Below are 19,083 nucleotides of genomic sequence, written 5' to 3'. Positions count from 1 at the left end.
TTCAACAAACTTGACATTCCCTGGGTGAAGTTGGTCTGGGAGAGATACTATAACAATGGCAAGCTTCCTAGTCATATCAAAAAAGATCTTTCTGGTAGAAAGATATCCTCAAACTTCTGGAGAAATACAAAGTTATGGCATTGGTTTCCATTGAGAATGGGGCTTCATGCTTGCTTTGGGATGATCTTTGGTCTGGACAAGTGCCAAAACATGCTTATCCTGAACTTTATTCATTCACTAAAAGTCCAAACATGACACTGAAATCTGCAAGTCAAGTTCTTCCTTCATTCAAACGTTTCATCTGCCACTGTCAACTGAAGCCTATCAGCAGTTTATTCAGCTAGAGCAAATATTAAATGACTTTCAGCCTTCAGAGCTTGATGACAGTTGGTCTTACATATGGGGAAGGCAGGAATTCTCATGTGCAAAGGCATACAAACAGCTCTATGGTTCAGCATGGGTGCACCCGGTATTCAGATGGATATGGAAATCTTCTTGTCAGCATAAACACAAGGTTTTCTTCTGGCTCCTGGCACAGGACAGACTTAGCACGAGGAACATAATAAGAAGGAAGAACATGCATCTACAATCTTTTGATTGTGTTTTATGTGATAGCTCAGTAGAAGAGGAAGTCGATCATCTATTCCTGCGCTGTGACTTTGCTAAAGCCTGCTGGAATTTGGTTGGTCTAACTATCCCCCAGGGCCAAGGACCGTTTCAGATCTTAGAATCTTTCAGAGCTTAGCTCAATGTCCCCTTTTTTATGGAGATAATCATCATCATGTGTTGGAGCATTTGGACAGTAAGAAATGGCTTAATTTTCAGAGGCGAGGAAGCAACCGTTCAGAAGTGCAGAACTGTTTTCAGGAATGTCTTCGGCTTAGTTATTCTTCGCGCAAAGAAAAGATATCTACCCCACATTGAAGCATGGCTAGATCAATTTGTGTAGTTGAGCTCATCTTCTTCCTCACTTTTTTTATCTCTTGAGTTCTCTTGTTGTAAACTTTAAATTCTTGCTTGTACTGCTCACTTTTTTGGTTCTTTTAATAAATTCAGTAGGGGCGCAAGCCCCTCCTGTTTCTTAAAAAAAAAACACCACTTGGTTTGCAATATCTTGCATCATTATTTGTGCCAGCTTTTCTAGCTGGTGGTTGCAGCCATCCTAAAACGGTCGGCCATCACGGTCGGCGAGCTCCCGGAGCCTCCTCTGCAGCTCGGCCCGCTCGCCACTCAGGCGCGCGTTGTCGCGCAGCACGTGGTCAGCGTCCCTGAGGGCGCGGTTGAGGCGGCCGAGCAGGTCACGGTTGTCGCCTCGGAGGTGGACGACCTGTTCCCAGAGCTTGGTGAGCTGCTTCTGCTTCCGCACGCGCGACCGCCGAGCCGACTCCCGGTTGGAGACGGTCCTCCGCCGCCGCCTCTCCTCCGCGAGCAGCTGCCGCCGACGCTGGAGCGGTGGCTGGCGCTCACCTCCTTCTTCAGCCTTGTCGTCGGTGCCGGCAGAATGATGATGATCAAGCAATGGCTGGTCGGCGTACTCGAAGCCCGCGGCTGAGTATGGCGGCGTTAGCAGGCCGCTGTCGTTGCACGGGAACAACAGGTGATCGTCATCTGCTAGTGTGTGGTAATGGGGCACGATTCCGAAACCAAAAGGGGCTGTGGCTGCAGGCGGCAGGTACGGGAGGAAAACGCTTGCAACCTCACCAGGGTACATGCATACTGTCTCTTGGACCTCGGTGAGCTAGCCAAAGAGACTGGCTGATCAAACACAGCTGAGGGAGGCTAGCAGGGAGAGGGAAATGCAGGTTTCTGAAAGGAAGCAAGAGGGCAGCGAGGTAGATTTATAGCCTGAAAAAGGATGATGTATGGTGTCCGTACGTAGAATACAGGTGCGTGCATGAGCGTAGCCCCGGCCCCCCACCTGAAGCACGATCGGATGGCAACAGCATAGAGGCCCCAGAGGCTGCCGTCATCTCCGATTGATCGATGGTTATCATCATGTCTTGAATATGGTACGTACGTGTCGGCTTCTCTGAATTTTGTATGGGCCTGGTGTGCCTAGGAAAGAGGCTGCATCTTTGCTGCAAATTCGCAATTAGACTGGCCATTCTGCAAGTAATCAGCCTGGTCGTTTCGTTGTAAACGATTGTAGATTATTTACTGCTGGCTGATTTGGTGTGAGAAAAAAATACGGTTCCAGCTTATAATCTACGATCGTATAAGCCCAGCCGAATAGGCTGAATATCGGCGGGCGGCAGGGGGATATTTAACTTTTTACCATTATAACATATGGCACCTCCTCAAATAGCATCTTTAGGTTTGGCGCTACGTTTTTAGCAGCAGAGAGAAAAACGATACACATTTACTACTTTTGCTCATGTGGCACGCCAGCTCCGCTGTCCAGCTGGGAACCGAGTCAACATCCTTAGGTAAAATGACCGTCCCTGCCCCTGGCTTCTCCCTCCCTCATTACTAACACACGGGCCACACAAGTCAGATTCTTCTTCAACCTCCAGTCATCACCCCACAGACCTGCAGCGTTCGGCCTTTCTTGATGCATGCGAGTTGAAAAGATCAAGATGCCCAAGAGGGGGATGAATTGGGCTAATTCTAAATTTCTTTGCAATAATTAAACTCTACGATTAGCCCAATTAACCCCTTGTGCTAAAAAGTATTTCTATTGATCTAACGCACAAAAGTTTAGCACCCTAAGTTTTAATCCTACTCTAGCATGGCAATTCTAGGAATGTAAATGACAAGAATTGAATTGCTCAAAGTAAATGCTCAAAGTAAAGAGAGAAGGAGGAACGCAGCGATGTTTTGCTGAGGTATCGGAGAGTCGCCACTCCCCACTAGTCCTCGTTGGAGCACCCGCGCAAGGGTGTAGCTCCCCCTTGATCCGCGCAAGGATCAAGTGCTCTCTACGGGTTGATTCTTCAACACTCCATTGCGGTGAATCACCCACAACCACTCACAACTTGAGTTGGGTCATCCACAAGCTCCACCGGATGATCACCAAGCTCTCCAATCACCACCAAGCCGTCTAGGAGATGGCGATCACCAAGAGTAACAAGCACGAACTCTCACTTGACCACGACAAGCCTAATGAGAAGGGTGGATGCACACTTTGCTACTCTTGATCTCACTAACGAGAACTCTCTTTGGGATTCTTAAATCTCAATCACCTCACTAGGATCTTGCTTTTCTTGGCACTCTCAAAGGAGTTTCTTAGCTGTTGAAATGAATAAAAGTACCCCCACACACGAATGGAGAAAGTATTTATAACATGGGCTGAAAAACAAACCGTTATGTGCCTCTGCAGGGTGACTGGACGCTCCGATCATGTTGACCGGACGCGCTGGTCAGTTCACCCCGAACTCAAGTGTTTACAGTGTGACCGGACGCTGGCCAGTGTCCGGTCGTGATTTTTCCTCTCTGGAACCTTACTGGAGTTGACCGGACGCTGGCCCTCAGCGTACGGTCACTTCACCTCTCAGCGTCCGGTCACTTCCAGACGACTTCACTTAGATCAAATGAACTGACCGGACTCTGCGCCAGCATCCGGTCACACCGAAGCCAGCGTCCGGTCAGCATTTGACCCTCCATTCACTTCCAACTTTCGATCATTCGTGAATAAAGTTTGCTCCAATGGATCTAAGAGCTTTTTAGGAGCTACCTAGTGCTAGGTTTAGCAAGTGTGCACCACACCTAACCCACTAGACTTATCTAGGTCAAGCTACCCATCCATACCCCCCTTAATAGTATGGCCAAAGGAAAAAAACAAAGTCCTAAACTATTCTAAGTGTCTCTTTAACTCTAATCGACACTTAGAACTAGTCCATCATTGACCTTGTCGTCCATCCTTTGAAAACCAAAATGATTTCCATCGTAGGGGCATGACCACCATGATAGCCCAATCGATCTCCATTACCATGACCTAACTTAATTGCCTCTGCAAAACACACGTTAGTCATAGTAATCATGTATTATCATTAATCACCGAAACCCAACTAGGGGCCTAGATGCTTTCAATCTCCTCCTTTTTGGTGATTGATGATGATACTACCTCGAGTATATGAAAGAGTTGAGGTTTTTGACATGCTTGGTTCATATAAGCTTTTGACAATAAGAACAAGAGTGTTAGGCAAGCTTATATGACCCAAGCCAACATGATGTACTCAAAAGATATGAAATAAGCATGAGTACAAGTAATAAAGCTCATTTGCATCGGAGTAAAACGCGGAAGCAAAGCAAATGAGCATAGCACAAGTGATATGACATATAAATAATTCAAAGTAGAGAGCACACATGTCATATATCACGATTACGTAGATATCACTATCACATAGATATAGTTTGATGCATAAAAGTAAACACACAAATGCATAATAGTGTATCACACATAAAACTCCAAATGTAATAGATAGTCTAAGTAAACTAAGCTCCCCCTAGATATGTCGCTCCCCCTAAGACTAACATACTCGATCCCTCTCCCCCTTTGGCGTCAAACACCAAAACCTAAGGGTCGGTCGGCGGAGCTGTAGTGGACGAGTCGGGCGCTGAGGTACGAGGAGCAAGCTAGAACTGAGTTCCATCATCATCTGAACCAGAGCTCTGAGTTGTCTGACCCTCTGTAGCTGGAAGCGGCGCTGAAGCGGTCTGGGTCGGATCAACAACTGGAGCTACTGTAGACTATGCAGGTATGACTGGAGCAGCTGGCTCTGATGATGCCACTGATGAAGGGAGCGTCTCTGTGGTCCCGGTAATAGGTGCAACTATAGAAGGACCTGGGACATGTAAATATGGCGGAGTAGACTTCCCTGTCAACCCACTGAAAGATGCACCAAGGCTCCTGGACACTGTAGTCTCTGGCACTAGCAGCGAGGAAGTCTGAGCCGGTGTGAAACCCGTTTGGAGAGGTCTAAACTGCGGGGCTAACACGAGCGAAGCAACCCACTAGGACAACTGTTCTATAGGTGAAGCAAACTGTGCTGGTGGCTATCCCTAACTCTGAAGCCCACTAGGCTATAACTCTGTAGTCATAGAAGTGGTGGCAGGCTGACCAAGCTAGGGTGAAGGCTATGGCGGTGGAACCCCAATAGCTATCACTACATGCTGCATAAATCCAAGAAGTTGCTGCTGCATGAGGAGCTACTGCTGATGCATGGTCTGCTGCTGCTGCTGTATGGCCTACCGCTGCCGCTGAAACTCATCCTGTCGAGCCTAGAATAGTGCAAATGTAGCGATGGTTTCCTAAGCCTGGCGAGCCTGATCCTGCCTCATCCGCTCAAGTATGGCAAGTAGAGCGGTGTCAGTCTACGATGCAGATGGAGCTAAACTGGAGCTACCGGCCTCATGATCATGTCATCATGGAGGCATCTGAGGAATATCACGGTAGTCCTCATCAGAGCTGTCACTAGGGTTGCTCTCGATCATCCCCTCCTGCTGAGCATCCAACTGCTCCTCCTCAATAGCTGCTATGCACCTGATAGTATCATTCTGCTAGGTTGTAGTCTCTGGCACCTCTAGACGACATCGCGGCTGGCTAGGTGCACTCGGTGTACTATGGCGGATCATCTGAGTCAGGTTATATGTAGGGAACTCTGTCATAGCACCACTGTACTCAGCTAGCATCTTAGGTGGCCTCACAGTAACTGCCATGTGAATAAGAAATGTGATCCAGTGGGCATAGGGCAACTGTCGATGACCTCTGAACCCCTCAACAATAGTATCCTCCATCTCTGATAGAAGGAGATCCAAAATATCAAACACTGTCTGCTGCATCAGATAATTTAGTAGCCACAACTGTATGCGAGTCAAGCCCTCACGATACCCCATCCTCGGAAGCAGTGTCCTCCTCATAATGGCATCAAGCACTCTAGCAGTGGGAGTAAGATCACTAGGTGTCCTGCTAGACCCCTCGCCGAATGGCTTTGTGAAGCAGTGGCAGACTAGATCAGTAGGGGGCACCATCCCACCATGAGGACGTCTAGGAGGCGTTGTCTGTCGATAGCAAACCTCATGTAGCCAGATAGGCTACTCCTGAAGCCTGAGTATCTCTCTGACCCTAGTGCTCGTCAGCCTATAATCTCTGCCACTGAATGCAAAGTGTATGAATCTATGCTACGGGTCAATCCAGAGAGAAGCATAGAACTGATGGACCTAAGATGGAACATATAAGTCTGTCCGTCCAAGTAAATCTGTCAACCCTAGCAGGTAAGAAAGGTAGGGGTGAATGTGCTCTCCAGCTGCTGCAACAATAGACTCTATGTTGCACACCCTCTGAGATTTGAAAACAGCTCTACTGTTAAGATATGCATTGTAGAAGTCCTCCTATAGTGGTGTGTAGAAGCCCTTTGATGCACGCTCATCTCGCCTCGGTGGAAACCACTGCTCAAAATCCACAAATCTGAGCTGCTGCACCTGCTTGGCCGTGATAGCCCTCAGATCTAGATGAGTCACTAGAGGCGGACCCTATGGTCTGGGCGGTGGACGAGAACCCCTCCGCTGTGTATCTGCCCTCGGTGTGACTAGAGCACGGGTACGACCAGAGCGGCGAAGCTATGGCTGAGGTGCCTGCTTTGTCTCCTCGGCCTGCTGTCCCTCCTGAGTATGCGCTGCTGCCTGTGGTTCCTGCTGTGACTCCCCCTGAGGCTGACTCTCATCCAAGACAACTCGTCATCCCACAACCATGATAGTCCCAGCTGGACCACCATGACGGTGCTCAACCTATTCTAGTGCGGCCCTCGTAGATGGAGAGAGTTGATCTACAATAACAACACCACTGCAAGCACCTCCTCTCTCGGCATGCTCTGCGGACTCTACAACTGTGGCTGCTCTAGCTGTGTCTTCATCTGGATACTTTGCTTCTTTGTTGCAAGTTTCTTCATCGCCTTGCCTTTTGGATCTATAGGCAAGCGAGGCGGGTGTCTCGGATCGTCATCACCGGGACCACCTCCAACATTCTTGACATGAACCATCGATTGGATCTAAAAAGAACAACTGCCACTAACAAGAAACAACTGTCAACTATCACTTCCGAGGCTTGGCCTCGATCCGTACTCGCGAGCTTGGCCCCGAGTTGACTGACAACTGCAAATAGGACCTCAATGGCTTCGACTCGCTGCACGATAGAATAGAGGATATATAGATAATCTTAATTATTCATCTAGAGATACGAAACTCTAAGAAAGCAAGCAATTAGGTGTGAAATTGAATCGAGGACTTGCTACCTGACGAACCGGTGAAATGATGAGAAGAGGAACGGATCGGGGAACCACCGAGTCGGCAACTGGAGGTTAGGGTTGGCGACACACTACGATGAATCAGCGAGGAGAGCAGTGGCTAGGGCACTGACAGTGATGAAGCTAGGGCACGGCGGTGCTGGAGCTAGGGCATGGCAGCATAACGGCTGATGAGCGGGAGCGCACGGACGTGGGGAGGCACGGTGGAGCAGCATGGGCTCGCGGCGGTGCTGGCGCGAAGCAGGGCGGCTTGGCTGTAAGAGCTCAGCGGCGGAGCTTGCTGCGCGGCAAGCTTGCAGAGGCGGCGCCTAGGGCTACTGTATGGGAGCGGTGGCCCAAAGCAAAGGCGTGGGGCACTGGCACTAGAGTGTGGGCGACGACGGCGTGGGACAGCGGTGGCGAAGGCTAGCTCGGCGGCTAGGGCGCAATGGTGATGCAGCTCGGGATCGGAGGCACGGCAGCGATGATGGTGGATTAGGTAAAGATGCATGTGGCGAATAGGGTTATATGGGGGTCCCCCGCGTGTTAGAAAAGGAAATGGGAAAAGAATCCAGAACGCGCACATTTTCAACTGACCGGACGCTCCGGTGGCAACGACCGGACGCTGGCACCCAGCGTTCGGTCGATTCCAGAGAGGTCCAAATCCCCTGGAATCACGACCGGACGTGTCCGGTGGACACCGGCCGAACGCAGCCAGAGTCCGGTGCAAGCTGTCTCCTTTGTCTTTGATCGACCGGACGCAGAGCCACCATCTGACTAGACACTGGGAGAACACTATTTCGGCATCCGGTCACTCCTTCACAGCAGGTTCACCTCCTGTGAACTGACCAGACCCTGGACATCAGAGTCCGGTGCAGCGTCCGGTCACTCCTTTTCCAGCGAATCTTCAAAGTCCTTCGTGCTACCTATTCCCAATTAAGTCCCAACTCCAATAAGATCCAAATAAACTTCAATTGGGACTGATGTGAGTGACCTCTCTCAAACCCTCATGTTTTTCAAAAATATTTTGCCTTAGGCTATTATTCTTTTTATGAAAATAGGCAATAAGAGGGTAATTGAAGATAAATGATAAAACAACATTCATGCATATGCAATGCAATACTTGAAAGTAAATCTAGTTGCTTGTCAAGTTTGATCCAAGGTTAAGCTTCTTCACACGCTTTACGATGGTTATCTTAACCATGTTAGATAAGCCCTATATGCATTACCAAAGATTAAACATGTTATACATTTACAATGCAATGCAAGGGACAACATAAGCTCATCTTTTAGTAAAGTCGCTAAAATCAAGAACATTGAGCTCATTCCGCAATCGACAAAAAGTCACCTCATCTAGCGGTTTAGTGAAGATATCCGTCAATTGATCCTCGGTCCTTACACCTTCTAATGAAATATCATTTTTAGCAACATTATCTCTAAGAAAGTGATGGCGGATATCTATGTGCTTGGTGCGAGAGTGTTGAACCGGATTATTTGCAAGTTTTACCGCACTTTTATTGTCGTACAAAAGAGGTACTTTTTCTAGAACTACACCATGGTCTAGAAAAGTTTGTTTCATGTAAAGTATTTGTGCACAACAAGCACCCGCGGCAATATATTCTACTTCAGCGGTGGACAAAGCCACACTATTTTGCTTCTTGGAGGACCAAGACACAAGTGATTTACCAAGCAAATGGCACCCTCCGGATGTGTTTTTTCTATCAACTTTGCAACCGGCATAATCCGAATCGGAATAGCCAACTAACTCAAATATAGCTCCTTTGGGATACCAAAGGCCAATGCTTGGTGTGTCCTTAAGATACCTAAGGATTCTTTTTACGACAATTAAATGAGTTTCCTTAGGATTAGCTTGAAATCTAGCACACATACACACACTAAACATGATGTCGGGCCTAGATGCGGTTAAATATAGCAAGCTACCAATCATAGAGCGGTAGAGAGTTTGATCAACCGTGTTACCTCCCTCATCTAGGTCGAGATGTCCATTAGTTGGCATTGGTGTCTTGATTGGCTTACATTCATCCATCTTGAATCTCTTGAGAAGATCATTGGTATATTTCTCTTGAGAGATGAAAATCCCTTCTCTCATTTGTTTGATTTGAAAACCAAGAAAGAATGTAAGCTCTCCAATCATTGACATCCCGAACTCCTTTGGCATCAATTCACCAAACTCTTTGCAAGAATCTTCATTTGATGATCTAAAGATGATATCATCAACATACACTTGACAAATGAAGATGTGCCCATCAAGCTTCTTGGTGAATAGTGCGGTGTCAACCTTCTCGATGGTGAAGCCCTTCTCAATGAGGAAGTCCCAAAGGCGCTCATACCAAGCTCTTGGGGCTTGCTTAAACCCATATAATGCCTTGGACAACCTATAAACATGATTAGGATATCTAGGGTCTTCAAACCCAGGAGGTTGATCAACACAGACTAGTTCATTAATAAAGCCATTTAAAAATACACTTTTCACATCCATTTGATATAGTTTCATTTCATGATGTGATGCATATGCAAGGAGGATATGAATGGCTTCTAGTCTTACAACTGGTGCAAATGTCTCTCTAAAATCCAATCCTTCAACTTAAGAGAACCCCTTTGCAACTAGTCTTGCCTTGTTCCTCACAACTACGCCTTGATCATCTTGCTTGATGCAGAACACCCACTTTATTTCAATGACTCTTGCTCCTTTTGGCTGCTCTTCAAGAGTCCAAACTTCATTGCGGGTGAAGTTGTTCAACTCTTCATGCATGGCATTTATCCAATCCGGATCTTGAAGAGCTTCTTCTACCTTGGTAGGCTCATAGCAAGAGATAAAAGAGTGATGAGCAATAAATGAAGCAAGTTTTTGTGAGCGAGTCATTACACCCTTTGATGGACTCCCTATGATGAGATCCTATGGATGATCTTGTAGTAGAGGTGTATTTCTTCTATTGACCACTTAAGGAGGTGGTTGTGGAGCATCAACATCTTGTGCTTGTACCACCATTTGATCATGGGAGACATGGGTGTCTTCATTTTCTACTCTCCCATCTTTATCATCATCTTATGGCACACTTGATGAAGAAGGTGGATCAATCACTTGTACATCAACTTCCTCATCTTTAGGCTTGATGTCTCCAACCGGAATGTTCTTCATGGCCTCCCTCAATGGTTCATCACCTACATCATCAAGATTCTCATGTGCTCCTTGGGAGCCGTTAGATTCATCAAATTCCACATCATATGTTTCTTCAATCAAGTCAATACTCTATATGCTTTGGACTTTGATGAGTAACCAACAAGAAAACCAATATCACAACGTCTTTGAAACTTCCCTAGGTGTTGCCGCTTCTTGTAGATGTAGCATTTGCAACCAAACACCCTAAAGAAAGAGACATCTGGCTTCTTCCCATTGAGCAACTCATAAGGTGTCTTGCTAAGGAACTTTTGAAGGAATAGGAGGTTGGATGCATAGCATGCGGTGTTGATAGCTTCCACCCATAGAGCTTTGGAAGTGTTGTACTCATCTAGCATTGCTTTTGCAAGAGTGATCAATGCCCATTTCTTTCTCTCAACTACACCATTTTGTTGAGGAGTATATGTTGCGGAGACCTCATGCTTAATCCCAACTTCATCACAATATGCTTCTATGTTTATGTTGTTAAATTCCTTCCCATTGTCACTTCTTATCTTCTTGAGCTTCACTTCAAATTCATTTTGTGCTCTCTTAGCAAACTTCTTGAAGCAAGATGCAACTTCAGATTTGTCATGAAGGAAGAATACCCATGTGTATCTTGAATAGTCATCAACAATCATAAGACAATAAAGATTTCCTCCCAAACTCTTGTATGTTGTTGGTCCAAACAAATCCATGTGAAGGAGTTCTAGCACTCTTGTGGTTGACATGAAAGCTTTGGTTGGATGAGTATTTGCAACTTGCTTGCCAGCTTGACATGCACTACAAAGCTTGTCCTTCTCAAACTTCACGTCCTTCAACCCTCTCACCAAATCATTCTTCATTAGCTTATTGAGTGAGCTCATCCCAACATGAGCAAGTCTTCTATGCCATAGCCACCTAAGTGTTGTTTTGGTGAATAGGCAAGTCTTCAAATTTGCATCTTCGGAGGTGAAATCCACTAGATATAGGTTGTTGTATCTAAATCCTTTGAATATCACTTGATCATCATCCTTCTTAAATACAACAACTTCCTTCTCGGTGAACAAGCATTGGAAGCCAAGATCACACAATTGTCCAACGGATAGCAAGTTGAAGCTCAATGAAGCAACATATAGCATATTTGAGATAGAATGATCATTTGATATTGCTACTTTGCCAATCCTTTAACCTTGCCCGTTGAATTATCTCCAAATGTGATTCTTTATTGTCCATCTACTTCTTCATCTAGTGAGGTGAACATACGAGGATCACCGGTCATATGTTGTGTGCAACCATTATTAATAACCCAATGACTTCCATCGGTCTTGTAGTTCACCTACACACAAGAGATCAAGCTTTAGGAACCCAAACTTATTGAGGGCCCTTCACCTTCTCAACAAGTGACTTAACAACCCAAATTTTCTTAGGCCTATTCTTGTTTGGAGGTCCTAAGAACATGACTTTCATCTTTCCACTAGAATCGTTTCTAAGCATGTAGTGAGCATTGAAGGCAAAAGGTCTAGCATGCTTGAGCAAGGGTTGTGGTGGTGGAGTTTGGCACTCATGAGCAAAGTGGCATTCTTGTCCACACTCAAAATACTTCTTTGGCTTTGGCTTTTGTTGTTGTTGAGCTTGAGCCTTCTTCTCTTTGTTTGCCATGTACCCAATGCCACTTCTATCCATCTTCATGATGGTGTTCATTAGTAGCTCACTTTGAAGATACTTGCCTCTAGTGAACTTGCTCAATCCAATCTTGAGATGTTCTTTCTCCAACTTGAGCTTCTTGTTCTCTTCCTTAAGAGCATCATTGTTCTTCTCTTCCTTGAGCTTCTTATTTTCTTCTTTGAGCTTCTCATTCTCAAGCATCAAACCATCATCATGATCAAGAGTTTCTAGCACAATGGTGTTGTGACTTTTGATCTCTTCAAGATCTTTCTTGAGCTTTTCATTGTCATTCTTGAGCTTGACAAACTCATCATAATCATCGACCTCAACCACTTGCTTGCCCTTGATACTAGAACTTTGCTCAATGCTCTCAATGATCAAATCATCACATGATGTAGCTATATCAATCTTAACAACATTGTTAGTAGCATCATGTGGCTCATTGAATAAATATTCTTGAGCAATAACAAGATTATCATGATTAATCTTAAGAGTAGTATATTCATCTTTTAGCATATTATGGCTAGTGATGAGCTCTTTATGCATCCTCTCAAGTTTATCATGTTTATCTTTAAGCTCTTTCTTAGAAGATTTGAGCTCCTTGAGTTTGGATGACATAGCTTCATTTGCTTCTCTAAGCTCAACACTAGTCTTTTCGGCTATATCACATTTAGCTAAAAGAGAATCATTTTTAGCTTCTGGCTTGTCATTCTTAGCTCTAGTCTTTATAATGATCTTAGAGTATTTATTTAGCAATTTAACAAGATCATCATAAGATGGTGATTCATATTCATCATCATCACTATCACTATCATCATTACTAGCATGTTCATCACCACTACTCTCATCATCATTTGATACCTTGCGTTCACCCTTGGCCATAAGGCATAGGTGTGTAGAGGATGATGGCGGTGAAGATGATGAAGAGTCAATAACAATGGCGGCCACCTTCTCATTGTCACTATCATCATCGGATGAGCCACTAGATGAATCAATGTCCGTGAGCCAATCACCGACGATGTATGCCTTTCCACTCTTCTTCTTGTGGAAGTCCTTCTTCTTGCCATCTCTCTTCTTGTATGGCTTGTCTTTCTTCTTTTCATCTTCATCACTTGAGTCATCTTTCTTGCCCTTGTTCTTGAACTTGTCTTTCTTGGGCTTTGTGCATTGGTGAGCTAGATGACCAAGTTCTCCACAATTGTAGCAATCCATCTCAGAGATTGGCTTCCTTCTAGAGCTAGTGAAGAACTTCTTCTTCTTGCCATCAAACTTGATGCCACTCTTGTTGAGCTTCTTTAGCATCTTGGTGGTTTTTCTCACCATGAGAGCAAGGCTTGCATCATCAACTTCATCATCACTTGAGCTCTCATACTCAAGCCTTGCTTTGCCCTTCTCTTGACTAGCTTTGAATGCTAAGTCCTTTTCTTTCTTCTTGTTAGAGGATGAGCCATCTTGAGGTGTGATGTGCATGTACATCTCATGAGCATTGATCTTTCCCAAGATTTGTGTCGGTGTAGCGGTGTAAAGATCACCTTGATGAAGCACGGTCACAATGTGCCCATATTTGTCAATGGGGAGGACACTCAAGATCTTTCTTATAACATCAGATGGTTGCATTTGAGTTAGTCCAAGCCCATTGACTTCCTCTACAAGAACATTAAAACGTGAATACATTTCATTAGCACATTATTTAGGAAGCATTTCAAAAGAGTTAAGCTTTTTCATGACAAGATGATAGCATTCCTCACGCTCACTCTTTGTTCCCTCATGGAGCGCACAAATGTCTGACTATAGTGCATGGGCGTCTTTGTGGTTCCTCACCCGGTTGAACACATCTTTACAAAGGCCTCTAAATATGGTGTTTCGAGCCTTTGCATTCCATTTCTCGTAATTCACCTCATCGCCTTTTAGGTTAGTAGCATCTCGAGGTTTTGGGAAGCCTTGTGAGGCGGCTCTAAGTATTCCAACATCTAGAGCTTCTAAGTACGCCTCCATGCGAATTTTCCAATATGGAAAATCATCCCCCTCAAAGATAGGAGGAGGTCCATCCCCGTGAGACATCTTTCTCTAGGCGGTTAAGCCTAAATACATGAGAACCTTGCTCCGATACCAATTGAAAGGATTAAGATGCCCAAGAGGGGGGGTGAATTGGGCTAATTCTAAATTTCTTTGCAATAATTAAACTCTACGGTTAGCCCAATTGACCCTTTGTGCCTAGAAAGTGTTTCTATTGATCTAACACACAAAAGTTTAGCACCCTAAGTTCTAATCCTACTCTAGCATGACAATTCTAGGAATGTAAATGACAAGAATTGAATTGCTCAAAGTAAATGCTCAAAGTAAAGAGAGAAGGAGGAACACGGTGATGTTTTGTCGAGGTATCGGAGAGTCGCCACTCCCCACTAGTCCTCGTTGGAGCACCCGTGCAAGGGTGTAGCTCCCCCTTGATCCGCGCAAGGATCAAGTGCTCTCTACGGGTTGATTCTTCGACACTCTGTCATGGTGAATCAACCACAACCGCTCACAACTTGAGTTGGGTCATCCACAAGCTCCGCCGGATGATCACCAAGCTCTCCAATCACCACCAAGCCGTCTAGGTGATGGCGATCACCAAGAGTAACAAGCACGAACTCTCACTTGACCACGACAAGCCTAATGAGAAGGGTGGATGCACACTTTGCTACTCTTGATCTCACTAATGAGGGCTCTCTTTGGGATTCTCAAATCTCAATCACCTCACTAGGACCTTGCTCTTCTTGGCACTCTCAAAGGTGTTTCTCAGCTGTTGAAATGAGCAAAAGTACCCCCACACATGAATGGAGGAAGTATTTATAACATGGGCTGAAAAAACGAACCGTTATGTGCCTCTGTGGGGTGACCGGACGCTCCGGTCATGTTGACCGGACGCGCCAGTCAGTTCACCCTGAATTCTAGTGTTTACAGTGTGATCGGACGCTGGCCAGCGTCTGGTCAGCACTGACCGGACGCGTCCGGTCGTGATTTTCCCTCTTTGGAACCTTACTGGACTCGACCGGACGCTGGCCCTCAGCATCCGGTCACTTCACCTCTCAGCGTCCGATCACTTCCAGACGACTTCACTTAGATCAAATGAACTGACCGGACTCTATGCCAGCGTCCGGTCATACCGAAGCCAATGTCCGGTCAGCATTTGACCCTCCATTCACTTCCAACTTTCGATCATTCGTGAATGAAGTTTGCTCCAATGGATCTAAGGGCTTTTTAGGAGCTACCTAGTGCTAGGATTAGCAAGTGTGCACCACACCTAACCCACTAGACTTATCTAGGTCAAGCTACCCGTCCATACCCCCTTAATAGTATGGCCAAAGGAAAAAACGAAGTCCTAAACTACTCTAAGTGTCTCTTCAACTCCAATCGACACTTAGAACTAGTCCATCCTTGACCTTGTCATCCATCCTTTGAAAACCGAAACGATTTCCATTGTAGGGGCATGACCACCATGATAGCCCAATCGATCTCCATTACCATGACCTAACTTAATTGCCTCTGCAAAACACACATTAGTGATAGTAATCATGTATTGTCATTAATCACCGAAACCCAACTAGGGGCCTAGATGCTTTCACAGGTGTGCCGCCACCGCTGTTTCGGCTCGGGCCGGCGAGCACACAGCCACAGACCGATGGGGCACAATAGGCGTTGGTGCCGGTGCCCGCCCCAATCCCCCTCTCCGCTCCTCTCTATCCACCATCACCATGGCCACAACCACCATCGCCTATCATCATTGCAACGCCATCCTCCACCTCCCCAGACCTCCGCACTTCCGCCAACTCCCGCCGGCTCTCCTCGTCCCCGCACTCATTGCCCGTAAAGCCACGAGCGTCGGGCTGGGGGCGGCTCGTCTCGTCCCGAGGGCGAGGGCAAGTTCCATACCTCCACCGCCACCGTTTTTTGAAACCATGGAAGAGGAGGAGGAGGAGCATGGGTGGTCGGATGTGGAGGCGGGCTTCAGTGATGAGGCAGAGGATGAGCAGGAGTGTGCGGGCGGCAACGGCGCGGTGCGCGGGGAGGACCTGGGCGCGGACGCCACTTCCGAGCAGCAGGGTGAGAATTGCACGGCGTGATCGAGCGCGGAAGCGTAGTCGAAGCAGGGGAGGGCGGGAGGGATACCTGGGCAGTGACGCGGGAGACTAGGTCACCGAGGGCTGGCGCAAAGCAGAAGGCGGCCACCGCGGCCTCAGCGAGGGATAGCGGGAGGTGGTGAGACTACGTGATGAGTAGGGTGCAGGCGGCGGCGAGGACGGGGAGGAAGGCGCTGCCCGGGGTGGCGAGCTGGCCGTCGGTGGCGGACTTGGCCATGCGGAGCGCCTCCTCGGCGTAGGCCGGCGGCAGGCTGAGGCGGGTGGCGGTGGAGGTGATGCCTGCGGAGGCGACGGCGAGCATTTGGTCGCGGTAGGCGCAGTCGGAGCTGTTGCGGACGAGGGAGGAGACGCGGAGATCGAGGCCCCCCGAGTCTTTGAAGGTGGACTGGTGGACGAACTCCGCACCGCCGGCGTCCTGGATGACGCCGTAGGAGGTGCAGACGAGCGCACCTGGGTCCAGATCCGCCACCACCGTGCCCCGGGCTTATTATGGTCTGTATTGCGGTTCCGGCAGGCGTGGCCCCGGCTCCAGCGAGCGCCGCTAGTCCCTGGCTCCGACGAGCGCAATCAGCTCCGTCTGGCGTGACCCTGGCTCCGACGTTGGACGCGGCCTCGTCGGGGTCACTGGCGTCTCGGGTGGTGATGGCCAGTGACGGACCTAGGTTTTTATCTCTGGGTATGCGCAGCAAAAAAAAATTCTTATGCAATTCGGTAAACCCAAAAATTTTTACCTATCTCTATGACTGGCGGACCCCAGGGTATGCGGTGGCCCACCCTGCATACACTGTAGGTCCGTCCCTGGTGATGGCGGTGTCACCATGGACTGCACCAGCTGGTCTTGTGGAGAAGAATCTGACTTGTTCGGCCCGTGTGTCAGTAATGGGGGAGTGAGAAGCCAGGGGCAGAGGCGGTCATTTTACCTGAGGATGCTGACTCGGATTCAAGCAGGACAACGGAGCTAGCGTACCACATGAGCAAAAGTAGTAAATGTGTATCGTTTTTCTCTCTCTACTGCTAAAAACGTAACGCCAAAGCTAAAGCTGCTATTTAAAAAGGTGTCATCTGTTATAATGGTAAAAAGTTAAATATCCCATTCACACGGACCGTGGTTGGCCAGCGGCGGCGGCTGTCGCAGCACCGAATAAGGCGGTATGAGGTCTCTCGATTGAGCAGTCCTTTCTGCAAATCAATTATGGATGATGGCTCCACGTACGTATTCACTCTACGCACTTGCGTTCCTTTGACGTATTTCTACTTTTATTAGGCCTCATAATTGAGGACGAAACGAACAGTGGATAGAGATGCTGATGACCGATGAACGACGAGAGCAGCACTAGGTGCTCTGCTCCGGATCAATATTAGTATTCCATTCCTCGGCCTCCATCTGAATGATCTGATACATTCACTTTTCTCGGCGAGCTTACGCAATGGAAAAAAGGAAAAGTGAGGCGTTGCGTGGTTGGTTGGAGGTTCACAGCCACAAGCTCTTGATTATATTGTTTTCCTTTGGATAAAGAGAATATGCACCTCAGTCTGCTGATGGGAATTGTGTTCCTAGCTCATCGACAACTGCGTACACCGCATATATATTTCTGTCTCAGCACTTTGTATCGTGCCCATTTTACATTTTGTGTTCATGAATAAAACCCTAATGATATCATATGCTGAGGATTTCAGGTTTTAGCAATAGCACCAAAAAGTTTGTGCATTGCATATTGTAAGGAAAATGGACCCTACGACCCATTTAGTCTAGACTTGTATTGTTTGCTGGTATATTTGATATAGTTCAACATTATCATTTTGGACTAATATTGTTTGCTAGTATATTTGATATAGTTCAACAGGATGAAGTGCGGACTTAGCCCAAGGCGGAGCAAAGGTCCGGATGATCAACATCCACTACGTCAAATATCATTTCCAGGGGCGGCTACAGTGCATTTGTAGGGGCAGTTCGGCCAACCGCCCCTACGCAAGGGTCTCTACAAATCATACATTTGTAGGGACGGTTCTCAGACCGTCCCTACAAATCGATTTGTAGGGGCGGTTGGTACTGTAGCCGCCCCTACAAATCGATTTATAGGGGCGGTCTGGGAACACCAGCCACCCCTACAAATCGATTTGTAGGGGTGGCTACAGTACCAACCGCCTCTACAAATCATTTTTCCACCAAATAAAATTAAATTTACAATTCAAATTCATGGTACCTATACTTGCAAAGTGACTCAAGTACATGCTTCAGCCGACAGTCCAATACACAATGACAGAAAAAACCAAATACCTAAGTAGATCTTCATGGTACCCAAGTTAATATAATACTCTCATGGATATAATTTAAATACAATCAGAAAGTTCATTTAACTTTAATTATCAGAACACCCATTCAATATTACATGCACAAGCAATTTGTGGAGTAAAATAGAATTGAAAGAAAATTAATTGTAAAACACATCATCAATCAGTATGCAGGTAAACGGCTTGGTGGGGAGACAGGAGCACCTCAGCTCGGTGGGGAGACACGATACACTAAAGAAGCCTTGCTCCTTGCTAACTGTTAGCTTTGCACAAGAACTTGTTGAAGCCTCGCCTTCCTGCTTGATTTAATAGTTAGCTTTGCACAGGAATTCCTTGCTTTAACCGTTATCTGTGCTTGCTCTTTGCTTTCATGGTTAGCTCTGCACAAGGATTTGTTGCTTTAATTGTTAGCTCTTCATCAAGAATTTGTAAATCATTGAACAAAGAATGTAGTCCTGAATAACCTAATCATATACATACCATATATTAATCAAAGAATGTTTGTTCAGGAATTAGGAGTAGGCTTATCCTGAATTAGCATGATACTACTTATATAAAATAAATATGCAATCCCCGAATAGCAAGCCCCAACCTGCTAACTGCTTAGCAACGCACAGGCACAAAT

The 19,083-nt window shown here is 46.6% G+C and overlaps 1 protein-coding gene across 1 annotated transcript; it reads right to left on the bottom strand.

Annotated features, from left to right (window-relative positions):
* Nucleotides 1–345: 345 nt before the first annotated feature.
* Nucleotides 346–1,790, bottom strand: LOC136529902 (basic leucine zipper 43-like). The gene has a single exon (XM_066522952.1). It carries the CDS (start codon nt 1,709–1,711, stop codon nt 1,163–1,165), a length of 549 nt encoding a protein of 182 aa, XP_066379049.1. The 5' UTR covers nt 1,712–1,790; the 3' UTR covers nt 346–1,162.
* Nucleotides 1,791–19,083: the final 17,293 nt, after the last annotated feature.

Source organism: Miscanthus floridulus, chromosome 19 (assembly GCF_019320115.1).
Source record: "Miscanthus floridulus cultivar M001 chromosome 19, ASM1932011v1, whole genome shotgun sequence".
NCBI lineage: Eukaryota > Viridiplantae > Streptophyta > Magnoliopsida > Poales > Poaceae > Miscanthus > Miscanthus floridulus.
Note: the sequence above shows the minus strand (reverse complement) of the source record. Positions and strands in the feature narration are given on the sequence as shown.

Bases quoted from the DNA above. Each gene is read 5' to 3' on its own strand.
- LOC136529902 (XM_066522952.1), bottom strand. From the start codon at position 1,711: ATGTACCCTGGTGAGGTTGCAAGCGTTTTCCTCCCGTACCTGCCGCCT.